The sequence below is a fragment of the Leucoraja erinacea genome, chromosome 37, assembly GCF_028641065.1.
Source record: "Leucoraja erinacea ecotype New England chromosome 37, Leri_hhj_1, whole genome shotgun sequence".
Lineage (NCBI taxonomy): Eukaryota > Metazoa > Chordata > Chondrichthyes > Rajiformes > Rajidae > Leucoraja > Leucoraja erinaceus.
In genome coordinates, this window is record NC_073413.1 from 6,930,260 (window position 1) to 6,943,013 (window position 12,754).

The 12,754-nt window shown below is 44.5% G+C and overlaps 1 protein-coding gene across 1 annotated transcript in view; it reads right to left on the minus strand.

Moving 5' to 3' along the window:
• Window positions 1-12,754, minus strand: part of zc3h7bb (zinc finger CCCH-type containing 7Bb) — a 39,155-nt gene that overhangs the window by 16,775 nt on the left and 9,626 nt on the right. Inside the window, exons 4-11 of the mRNA XM_055663214.1 lie at window positions 12,252-12,449; window positions 10,618-10,776; window positions 8,119-8,199; window positions 6,280-6,336; window positions 4,251-4,293; window positions 2,977-3,236; window positions 1,511-1,760; window positions 362-417 (exon numbers count right to left, since the gene is read on the minus strand). Of these exons, the coding sequence (XP_055519189.1) occupies window positions 362-417; window positions 1,511-1,760; window positions 2,977-3,236; window positions 4,251-4,293; window positions 6,280-6,336; window positions 8,119-8,199; window positions 10,618-10,776; window positions 12,252-12,449 (1,104 nt within the window). The remainder of the gene's footprint in view (window positions 1-361; window positions 418-1,510; window positions 1,761-2,976; window positions 3,237-4,250; window positions 4,294-6,279; window positions 6,337-8,118; window positions 8,200-10,617; window positions 10,777-12,251; window positions 12,450-12,754) is intronic.

The window sequence follows — 12,754 nt, forward strand, 5'->3', positions numbered from 1 at the left end:
CTCGGGTGCTGTCTCTGTGGAGTTTGCACGTTCTCCCTGTGATCTCGTGGGTTTCTTCCGGGTGATCTGGTTTCCTCCCACATCCCAAAGATGTGCGGGCTTGAGGATTAATGGGCCCTCGGTAAAATCGCCCCCTGGTGTGTAGGGAGTGGATGCAAAGGTGGGATGTCATAGAACTAGTGTGAACGGGTGATCGAGGGCCGGCGTGGATTCGATGGGCCGAAGGGCCTGTTTCAACACTGTGTCTCTAAAGTAATCTAAACTAAACAATGAAAGCAACTGTGTCCGGACCAACATATTTCCTGTACTAACCATAACTCTAACTGCCGTAAAGAAGGTGTAATGAAAATATTGGGCTCACCAATGAGAAGCTGCTTGGCGCACTCTTATTGTTGATTGGCGTCATCGGTCTCGATGCTGGTGAAGCACAAAAATGATCTTCATTATTGTTGCGATAAAATTTAGACACTGTCGAGGATTCGGATCAATGAATGGAGAAAGAACATCTCACGGTTGCAAACAACTATGTTTATTTCAGTAAAATACAGGGAAAGGAATTAATGAAGCAACTAACACAGAACACAGCAATGAGATGAATGAAGAGCAACTGAGGTTGGGCACAAAAGGCTGGAGTAATGCCCCTGTCCCACTTAGGAAACCTGAACGGAAACCTCTGGAGACTTTGCGCCCCACCCAAGGTTTCCGTGCGGTTGCCGGAGGTTGCAGGTAGTGGAAGCAGGTAGGGAGACTGACAAAAACCTCCGGGAACCGCACGGAAACCTTGACTGGGACGCAAAGTCTCCAGAGGTTTCCATCTACCCTCTGTGGCAGGGAGTTCCAGAGATTCACTACTCTCTGTGTGAAAAAAGTTTTTCTCATCTCGGTTTTAAAGGATTTCCCCCTTATCCATAAGCTGTGACCCCTTGTCCTGGACTTCCCCAACATCGGGAACAATCTTCCTGCATCTAGCTTGTCCAACCCCTTAAGAATTTTGTAAGTTTCTATAAGATCCCCTCTCAATCTCCTAAATTCTAGAGAGTATAAACCAAATCTATCCAGTCTTTCTTCATAAGACAGCCCTGACATCCCAGGAATCAGTCTGGTGAACCGTCTCTGCACTCCCTCTATGGCAATAATGTCCTTCCTCAGATTTGGAGACCAACCCAAAACGTCACCTATTCCTTTTCTCCAGAGATGCTGCCTGACCTGCTGAGTTCCTGCAACATTGTGTGTCTTTCCTGGGAAACCGCTTCTGTACTCTCTCCAAAGCCTCATGTTTCCTATAATGGGGCAGCAGAACTGCACCATACAACGATGGTAATATTCTTGCAAGTCTGTTTAAACATCCACCAAGGCCGACACATTTGGTATGAGGTGTGCATTGCCTAGGAGTCCATGGACACAATACAACTCATAAAGTCACATTTGCCTTGGGAGAAGATTTTAAACAAACCGATGCGTTTCCCCACCAAATGAGTGGTCAATGGTACAAGAAAGAATAGATACTTACCGGGCTGAGGTTCTGTCCCAGGGAATAGGTCCAAGGAATCTAGATTATTCACAGTTGTGCATGGACCGATAGTGTCCAGGGTGTCCATCTTCTGGGCGGGAGGCATGGAATAGGCCGGTGGAAGACACACCTTTGGGCCCACATCACCCTTCACAGCAGACGGAAGCACTGGGGCACCACTGGGTAAGACGGCGAGGAGCCGGGACACATCGTTGGGCAGGTTGGTGGGAACTGTCCCTGTTGTTGATGCCTGCGGATACAGTAGAGTCTTATGGCCAGAAACAATAAACAGGCATTATTATTATTAATGTTTATCATTAAACATTTATTATTAATTTATTGTGTCATTAAGAACCTATCAATTTCTACTTTAAAAATACCCAATGACTTGGCATCCATAGCCGAATTGTCTGTACGGAGTTTGTACGTTCTCTCTGTGTCCTGCGTGGGTTTTCTCAGCGAACTTCGGTTTCCTCCCACACTCCAAAGACGTACAAAGGTTTGTAGGTAAATTGGTTTGATATAAATACAACATTTTGTCCTTAGTGTAGGATAGTGTTCATGTGCGGGGATCGCTGGTCTGTGCGGACTTGATGGACTGAAGGGCATGTTTCTGCACCTTATCTCTAAAACCAAAACAAAAACTGATAAAGCCCTGTCCCATAGAAACATAGAAACATAGAAAGTAGGTGCGAGAGTAGACCACCAGGTCCGTCGAGCCCGCACCGCCATTCGCTCATGGCTGAACACTAAACAGACACAACAGACACTAAACTTACCCACAAACAGTAGACACAAGACACAGAACACAAGACACTACCCTCCCCTTTATACCGCTATCACCCCTCTCCACCCCAAGAACCTCGTGATCTCCTGGGGGAGGCAAAAAAACGGATAAAAACCCAGGTCCAATTCGGGAAAAAAATCCGGGAAATTCCTCTCCGACCCCAATCCAGGCGATCGACACTTGTCCAGGAGATCACTCAGGTCTTACTATCTCAGGTCCCACGGTACGAGTTCATTCCAAGAGCTCTCCCGAGTTAAAAAAAAAAATCAAACTCGTGGTAAGCACGGAGAATGAATGTAGCGGGTACGTCGGAGCTCGGGGACGTCTCTTACCGGCTCGTAACGCTAACGGCAGGTACTCGGGAAGACTCGCTAACGGCAGATAAGCACGGGAAGACTCGTGAAGATTTCTCAGCATGTTGAAAAATGTCCACGAGAGCCCCGAGTACCGACGAGCGGCCATTACCGTAAATCTCCGGGTTCGAATCGGGGCAAACTCGGGAGAGAGAGCTCTTGGAATGAACACGTACCGTGGGACAGGGCTTTTAGTCACAGAAACCCGAGACCGACTGGGTGAATTGCAATCTTGATTAGCAAGCTAATTGTGTGTTCTACTCCAGAGTACAAGACCAACTGACCACTGGAATTTACACTCCTTCTTATATACTCCTATCCCTTACCGTCGGAAATTCATTTGCCCCTCCGAAAGAATCCAACAGTGTGTCCAGGTCTTCTCCAATAATTTCTTCATCTGCAAATTCATCTGCAGTTTCAGGCACTGAGAGGGAGACCCCATCACCGCCTAGGCCCTTGACTGGGGCAGGGTCTGCCTGTGACTGCTGGATGCTGAGGCCTGCTGATGGAAGTGGGCTTGAGGGTTCACTGACCAGTGAGGGGGCGCTGGCCGGGCCTAGAGCACATGGAAACTCCAAGGACAAGTCTGCATAGAAATAAAGATATGATTGTAAGGGGGAATCCCATCAGAAACACAATATATAACCAGAAGGTACACAAAAATGCTGGAGAAACTCAGCGGGTGCAGCAGCATCTATGGAGCGAAGGAGATAGGCAACGTTTCGGCACGAAACGTTGCCTATCTCCTTCGCTCCATAGATGCTGCTGCACCCGCTGAGTTTCCCCAGCATTTTTGTGTACCTTCGATTTTCCAGCATCTGCAGTTCCTTCTTAAACAATATATAACCAGCATGTTCTCTGCCACTGTCAGTTGCTGAAGTCAAGTCAAGTGTCAAGAATGGACACAAAGTGCAGGAGTAACTAAGCGGATCAGGTCGCCTGTTCCGCTGAGTTACTCCAGCATTTGGTACAAACCAGCATCTGTAGAAAGTGGACAGGGTAAGCTAATGCTTGTTATTTACATGAAACATAGAAAATAGGTGCAGGAGTAGGCCATTCGGCCCTTCGAGCCTGCACCGCCATTCAATATGATCATGGATGAACTTCCAGAAGACATAACCCGTTGTTGCTGTGGCTGCTGTGCTGATTTATATTTGATTGATTGATTGATTGATTTTAATGAGCACACAGCCAGGCTGGTGGAATTTGTTATGCCAATGCAGCACATAAAAAAAAGAATACAAACATGACAATACTAAAGAACTTTAACATGAAAACATCCCCCCACAATGGTTCCCATTATGAGGGAAGGCACAAAGGCCAGTCCCCCAACCCCAGTTCCCCCATAGTCGGGCCAATTGAGGCCTCCACAGTTGCCTTTACGGAGGCCCGATGTTCCAGGCCGTTCTTGCCGGGTGATGTTGTTCCGGCTTCGGGAGAGTCCTCTCAGCGGCCTGGGAACCCTGGAAACGGCCGCTTCCTTACTCGAGACCGTGCCTTTCAGAGCCGACAATGGAGCTCAACTGGCTATCTCATCGAGATATTCCAGGCTCCCGATGGAAAGTTCAGCGCCAAGCAAACAAATTAAATGGAAACTTACCCGATTCAATATCATCTATATCGCTAGTGCCATTTATGGATATCTGTGGGAGAATAAGAACGTGGCTTACATTGTTGCCTGCTTTGCTAATGAAAGTTTGCTTGTTAGCCAATATGACACCATGACATGGTAAATTAAAAAAATGTCAAATATTAGGAAAGTTTTTCAATAAGAGAGTCTGTGCTATCCAAAAATATAGAGAACAGTTCAATGGCACTTTCTTGTCACATGTACCCTAGCATGTGAAATTCCTTTGTTACATACACTTAAATTAAAATCTAACTATACACAAGCACAATCATATTTAAGTACAAGAGTAAAAGAATAGCAGATTATACTGAAGCAACGCACACGGGTCACTGCAAGAACGTCCTCTCGTGTACATTAAGCCAAATTATTGTCTTCTGCCACTCACTGATTTCTGAACAAGGGCAGAGTGGGATAATTGGCTGTTATTCTAATTTGCAGCTCAACTATTCTGAAGAATAGTCTGAAGAAGGGTCTCGACCCAAAACGTCGCCCATTCCTTTTCTCCAGAGATGCTGCCTCACCCCCCTGAGTTACTCCAGCGATTTGTGTCTACCTTCAACCACCCACCATATTTATTGCTAAATATGCAAGGTGGCATAGAGAGCAGCATATACATTTCCACTTACACAAATTAGTAAAATTATGGAAAATATATTTCAGTGTAAGCAAATATGGGTCATCCACTTTGGATCGAAAGGAATTGATTACATTTTATAGGATTCATTGCAGCCAAACGCACCAATAATCCTTAAACAGGAAGGCACATTGACACTGCGGTGGAGTTGCAGCCTTATAGCACCAGAGATCCGGGTTCGATCCTGACTATGGTAGTTGTCTGTACGTTCTCCCTAAGATCGTGTGAGTTTTCTCCGGCTGCTCCAATTTCCTCCTACATTCTAAAGACTTGTAAGTTTGTAGGTTAATTGTCCCTAGAGTGTAGAACAGAACTAGTGTATGGGGCGATTGTTGGTCGGCGTGGACTCGGTGGGCCAAAGGGCCTGTTTCCACACTGTATCCCTAAACAAAACTAAACGGCAATGATATAATATCTCATGCTTTCTGCTAAGTTAATTCAAGGATAAATGTCAGCCAGGACAGGGAGAAGAATACTTCCCAGCTCATTCCCAAATATTCTACATGAACTCAATAATGCAGCTGCTGGGTCCGACATTTTATATCTTATCCAAAAGACGGTATTATTGTAGTGAGGGGCCAGAGAAGATTTTAATGATCAACTCTGACTGTCTTATGAAGAAAGACTGGATAGACTTGGTTTATACTCTCTAGAATTTAGGAGATTGAGAGGGGATCTTATAGAAACTTACAAAATTCTTAAGGGGTTGGACAGGCTAGATGCAGGAAGATTGTTCCCGATGTTAGGGAAGTCCAGGACACGGGGTCACAGCTTAAGGATAAGGGGGAAATCCTTTAAAACCAAGATGAGAAGAACTTTTTTCACACAGAGAGTGGTGAATCTCTGGAACTCTCTGCCACAGAGGGTAGTTGAGGCCCGTTCATTGGCTATATTTAAGAGGGAGTTAGATGTGGCCCTTGTGGCTAAGGGGATCAGGGGGTATGGAGAGAAGGCAGGTACGGGGTACTGAGTTGGATGATCAGCCATGATCATATTGAATGGCGGTGCAGGCTCGAAGGGCCGAATGGCCTACTCCTGCACCTAATTTCTATGTTTCTATGTTTCTAACTCTCTAAAGTAGGATTAATGCAATTGTAGAAAAGAGGCAGTTTTGACAACCCATCTTTTTAGTGGTCTAAAGGGGTCATCTTTAATTGACAGAACATTTCTTAAGAGAGACGGTGTCTGAATGTTTAACCGATTATTGATTCGTCCAATTTCCTTTGCATCCACATGGATATCAAACCCTTGGATTTATTGAATATCATTCAAACTACAGTCGTTTTAATTAAAGCATGTCCGTCCCTCCGTTAAGATTTCTGAAGGAATCATGTCTCTGGAGTACAATAGCAAAAGTCAACTTACATGCCCGCTGTTCACTGAATTTCCAATTGGTGTCAGGCCCACTGTTTCTACGTCAGGCTGAAAAAGGGGAATAGATGTGGGATTAGTGGAGTCAGACATTGGGTACAGTCATGTTTAAGAAGGAACTGCAGATGCTGGAAAATCGAAGGTACACAAAAAAAGCTGGAGAAACTCAGCGGGTGCAGCAGCATCTATGGAGCGAAGGAAATAGGCAACGTTTCGGGACGAAACGTTGCCTATTTCCTTCGCTCCATAGATGCTGCTGCACCCGCTGAGTTTCTCCAGCTTTTTTGTGTACATTGGGTACAGTCACATCATTTTTTACTGCCTTCACATGTCACAACTTCAACTATCTGCATAAACACAAAAACAGCTAAAATAAGGGGAGCAGCTAGTAACTCACATACGTTCATATGTCGTAGGAGCAGAATTTGGCCGTTCGGCCCATCGAGTCTACACCAGCATTCAATCATGGTGGATCTATCTTTCCCTCACAACCCCCTTCTCCCGCCTTCTCCTCATATCCTTTGACACCCTTACTAGTCAATATCAAAATAGGTCATTCACTAACCATATAACCATATAACAATTACAGCACGGAAACAGGCCATCTCGACCCTTCTAGTCCGTGCCGAACACATAATCTCCCCTAGTCCCATAGACCTGCGCTCAGACCATAACCCTCCATTCCCTTCCGATCCATATAACTATCCAATTTATTTTTAAATGATAAAAACGAACCTGCCTCCACCACCTTCACTGGAAGCTCATTCCACACAGCTACCACTCTCTGAGTAAAGACAACCTCCTCTCATCACCTCTAGCAATAGTTTTCAGGTCAAACGCATCAGAATTGCTGAACACAAGGCTGATGAAGTGTTTGCGACCAAAATAATTAAAACATTCATTACACATTGATGTTGTTTAACCTGCTTTAATCTGTTCCTAGAATGTCCTCCTTTTTTTCTCCAGATTTCCAACATCTGCAGAATATTTTCCCACTTGATAAACAAGAACCAAATGACCACCATTTGGATTTGTTTTTTTTTGCATTTTTAAAATCTTTGAACCTTTAAACCTCCCCTTAACTTCTTCCCCTGCAATACCAGTTTTCCAGCCTCTCCAAATAATTAAAGTCCTTTATCCATAGCATCATTCTATTAAATCTCCGTGGTATCCTCTCCTGCTCTTTGACTGCCAGCCTAATGCGTTGTGGCTGGAATTGAACATAGCGAGCTAGAAATATATTCAAACCCTCCAAATAAAAACACTTGAAATGTTGAAAATTGGGTTGTCCTAGTGGATTGCAATGTTGCATACATTTCTGGGTGCCTTCATATCCTTACGGAGTTTGTATCTTAGAAACATAGAAATTAGGTGCAGGAGTAGGCCATTCAGCCCTTCGAGCCTGCACCGCCATTCAATGTGATCATGGCTGATCTTCCAACTCAGTATCCCGTACCTGCCTTCTCTCCATACCCCCTGATCCCCTTAGCCACAAGGGCCACATCTAACTCCCTCTTAAAATATAGCCAATGAACTGGCCTCAACTACCCTCTGTGGCAGAGAGTTCCAGAGATTCACCACTCTCTGTGTGAAAATTCCAGAGATTCACCACTCTCTGTGTGAAAATCTTATCTTGTATCTTATCCTATTTCTTAGTGGGATATTTGTTCTCCATCCAACTAACAACCATGCCATCATCTACTCCAACATTAATGGTTTAGACTCAGCCACTCTGGCTCCCTGTAGATCTCGTTCCCGTTATTTTTTATATCTGTGGGGAAATTAAAAAGAGGGAAAGAGGAAAAGACACACAACAAGTCCAGAACACCTTACCTGAGCTCTGATATATGCTTTACGGATCCGTAGCCCCAACTTCTGTGCTAGTTCTTGTGTCAATTTCACAACATTTTCATCCTAAATATAAAAGGAATAACACATAATTCCTCTATAGTTTCACATCTCAAGTTTATTTTATTTTTTTTGTAATCAGTACATTGCCCAGAAAATGCTTCTTCTGATTGCTGGCCATAATGGGTGAAACAGTCTCAGGTTTAATCCCTGGTTTGTGCCAGTTAGAGGTCCTCGTTAGCAAATGGGTGGCTTCATAATATGGAGGCAAGTTGTAGAAAGAAAGCCAAAGTTTCAGATATAATGCATCATCTGTAATGGCGGAGCAGGCTCGAGGCACTCTGCCATTACAGGCAGCCTCTTAGTCTGAGGCTCTATAAGGCGCTGGTCAGGCTGCATTTGGTGTACTGTGAGCAAATTTGGGCCCCATACCCAAGGAAAGACAAGCTGGCTTTGGAGGACAAGCTGTCCAGAGGAGGTTTACAAGAATGATTCCAGGAATGAGTGGGTTCGCACTGGGCCTCTACTCGCTGGAGTTTGGAAAGTCGAGGGGGGGGGGGGGGGGGGACCTCATTGAAACTTACAGAATAATGAAAGGCATAGATAGAGTGGATGTGGAAAGGATGTTTCCACTGGTGGGAGAGTCTAGGGCCAGAGTCTGAATTAAAGGGTGCTCTTATAGAAGGGAGGTGAGGAGGAACTTCTTTAGTCAGAGAGCAATTCATCTGTGGAACTCATTACCACAGAGGGCTGTGGAGGCCAAGTCAGTGGATATTTTTAAGGCAGAGATAGACAAATTCTTGGTGTCAAGGCAGGAAAAACAGATTAGGAGGCAGAGATCAGCCGTGATTGAATGGCAGAGTGGATTCGATGGGCCGAATGGCCTAATTCTACTCCTACAACTTGTGAACTTGCGCCTGAATCTGCTGCATATATTCTATGTTCATGGTTTGGGGACCAGCAAATTGTCCAATTGTTCTTTCAGATAAACAGCACTTGTGGAATCAGTCTCAGCATCTTCAGGAGGAGAAGACAACTATTGATAAAAAAAATTAATTAGCCGACTTATGACCTTCTGCTTTTGACCTTGCAGGGGGATTGAATTGAATTGAAATATATACTAGATGAGCCTCTTATCTGAATCTTTAGCAGCTTGCCAAAGTCAGAGATCATGTCCCAGACTGGAAGGAAGCCAATACATTTACAATTTCCAAAAAGAATAAGATGGTACTTGGTGGTATAACGTGGGGCAATTTGTTACATCTCCATGATATGTAATTAGCTGAAAGATATCACGATTTTCCCTGTTATGGTAATTTAGAGTGGAACAAGAAAAAGCAGAGAGAGCTTCCAGAAAATAAATCTTGCTACTCTAACGAGTAGCTCGAGGTCGACACTCTGGTGGAATTATGGAACAAGCTGCCAGAGGAAGTAGTTGAGGCAGGGACTATAACAACATTTAAAAGACATTTGGACAGGTACATGGAGAGGAAAGGATAAGAGGGATGTGGGCTACATGCAGGCAGGTGGGACTAGTGTAGATGGTGCAGCTTGGTTGACATAGGCAAGTTGGGCTGAAGAGCCCATTTCCACGCTGTAGGTTTCTATGACTCTATGTGGTGACAGGCTACTCTCTGGGATAGAGTACTGTAGGACTGGAAGCAATCTGCTGCAGTGGATTAAGAATAGTCTGAATGCTTGAACATAGCACAAGATGTACTTGGAGTCCTGTTACCAGTTGGGTCCCAAGAGACTTTTACTGGGATATTTTCTCGTTGCTATTTATATTATTGACCTAGATATAGTTGCTTGGGGTTTGAAATTAAGTTTTCAAAAAATACATGGAAGCGTGAGAACTGGGGAGGAATAGCCCTGTCCCACGGTACGAGTTCATTCCAAGAACTCTCCCGAGGTTTTAAAAAATCAAACTCGTGGTAAGCACGGAGAATTAACGTCGGAGCTCAGGGACGTCTCTTAGCGCTAACGGCAGGTACTCGGGAAGACTCGCTAACGGCAGGTAAGCACGGGAAGACTCGTGAAGATTTTTCAACATGATGAAAAATGTCCACGAGAGCCCCGAGTACCGACGAGTGGCCATTACCGTAAATCTCCGAGTTCGAATCAGGGCGAACTCGGGAGAACTCTTGGAATGAACTCGTACCGTGGGACAGGGGTTTATCGATCACAGGCAGATTTTTTTTTTGCATCATGGAAGTCTGTATTTGGTAAATCATATATATATATATATTTTTTAAAGTGGACATATTCCAGCTTTCTCCCCTCTCCCAATCCAACCTCAACCAGTCTTGAAGAAGGGTCCCACCCCGAAACGCCTGATCCTCCGAGCAACTTGTGTCTTTTTTATTTGGCCAGCGATAGGTGGATACCGATGAAGGGGATTTTTCAATTGGCAGATGGGTGGACAAAGGTTGGAACTGAAAAGGAGACAAAAGGTTATAAATACTTGTAAACAGAATTACTCACCTGGGGAACAGCGAATGAACACTTGGCTATGCATTCATACGCTTCTTTATGCTTCCCTAGTTCATTGAGCGCTCTGGTTTTCCGATAAAGTGCCCGATAATTGTTTTCATTCAGCTTCAAAGCGCTTTCACAGTCTTCCAGCGCTTTCTCATGTACACCCTGCAAGAACAGTGAAGGTTAGCAACCCATGGACACAGAGCCTTACTTCCCCATTGCCCCATGTTAGAGAGGTAAATATTAATTTTACTTTTGTTAATTTTCTGAGAGTGCCCTTTCCCTCCAGGTTTTGCTGCACCAGTGCCAGCCTTAAAATCTCTTAATCAGTCGGTCTCTCGCCTTGCCCTTTGGAGGCCAATTGTTGACTCCGAGTAGACCGTATTCATCCCCTTGCCTGCTGCCACTATCAGTACAGCTCCTTGCAGACGGCCATTGTGGTGAACAGGGTGGGGATGCAAGTGTTTGGCACGTTTGCTTTTATTGTTCAGGTTTATGAGCACAAAAGTTGGGACATCATGATACAGCTGGGTAAATTGTTGGTGAGGCCACACTTGGAGGGCTGTGAGCAATCCGGGGAATTTATCTTTCAGATAACACCAAGAAACATATAAAATTATAAAAGGAGTGGACAAGCTAGATGCAGGAGAAAATTTCCCAATGTTGGGCGAGTCCAGAACCAGGGGCCATAGTCTTAGAACAAAGGGGAAGCCATTTAAGACTAAGGGGAGAAGAAACTTTTTCACTCAGAGAGTTGTGAATTTATGGAATTCCCTGCCACAGAGGGCAGTGGAGGCCAAATCACTGGATGGATTTAAGAGAGTTAGATAGAGCTCTAGGGGCTAGTGGAATCAAGGGATATGGGGAGAAGGCAGGTACGGGTTATTGATTATAATAATAATAATAATAATAATAATAATCTTATTTATATAACACATTTTTAGTCAACTTGCATTGACCCCAAAGTGCTTCGCATAATTACATTACATTCACACACAGGCAAAGGTGGGCGAAGTGTCTTGCCCCAAGGACACAACGACAGTATGCACTCCAAGCGGGATTCGAACCGGCCACCTTCCGGTCGCCAGCCGAACACTTAGCCCATTGCGCCATCTGTCGTCCCAATTGGGAATTGGGGACGATCAGCCATGATCGCAATGAATGGCGGTGCAGGCTCGAAGGGCCGAATGGCCTCCTCCTGCACCTATTTTCTAAGTTTCTATGGGTCGCCCAGCTATGAGATGTCATCATGTTGGATAGGGTGCAGAGAGATTTACCAGCATGTTACTAGGCAGGCTTGAGTTATAGGAAGAGGCTGGATAGCCTAGGACTTCTACCTTCAGAGCATTGGAGAATGAGCAATGATTTTATTAAAGTATAAAAAGGAGCATGGAACACTCGTAGGATGTTTCCTAAGTTCATGGATTCGTAGTATCCCAAACAGCTTAACTGCCAAAATAGTATTTCCGAGGAGGGAGGAATTGCAGGACCCAAATTTCATACAACAACCTCCCATAAACAGCAATGAGATAAATGACCAGATACTCCCTTTCATTGGTGTTACCTAAAAGGTAAATGTTGGCTAATATGCCTTTGTCTTAAAACTAACTGTAAATTATAGAATCCCGATGAACACTCACCATACTGAAATAACAGGTTGCTCGATTAACATACAGGTGCTCCAGCAATCTCTGCGAGATCACAACATCATCTGATTCTGCATACTGGGCTACATTCAAAGCTTCAACATATTGGAACAGGGCCTGTTTATAATCCGTCGCTCTGTACAGCTCATTCCCTTCTTCCAGTAAGTTTTTGACCAGCTGACGCAGGAAAGTCTTAACACGAACAAGAAACAAAATTGTGCATTTAAGTTGAACCCTTTATTAGTTTGCTGTTCAACATTTTCAACCTCTTGCTGTCACCTGGTGGTAAAATCTCATAACAGCCTCAAATCAGTCCATCCATTTTAGTTTGTTCAGTTGCCTCAGTATTACTCTTCCTTCTCTATTCTCTCAGTATGGATCTTAGGAAGCTTATGGGTCAACTCGACCTTTACTCAATATGCTGGTTCTCCGATGCGAATCTACAGTTGATTGAACAGAGCAGAGAGAATACAAGGCAATCACCATTATTCCACCAC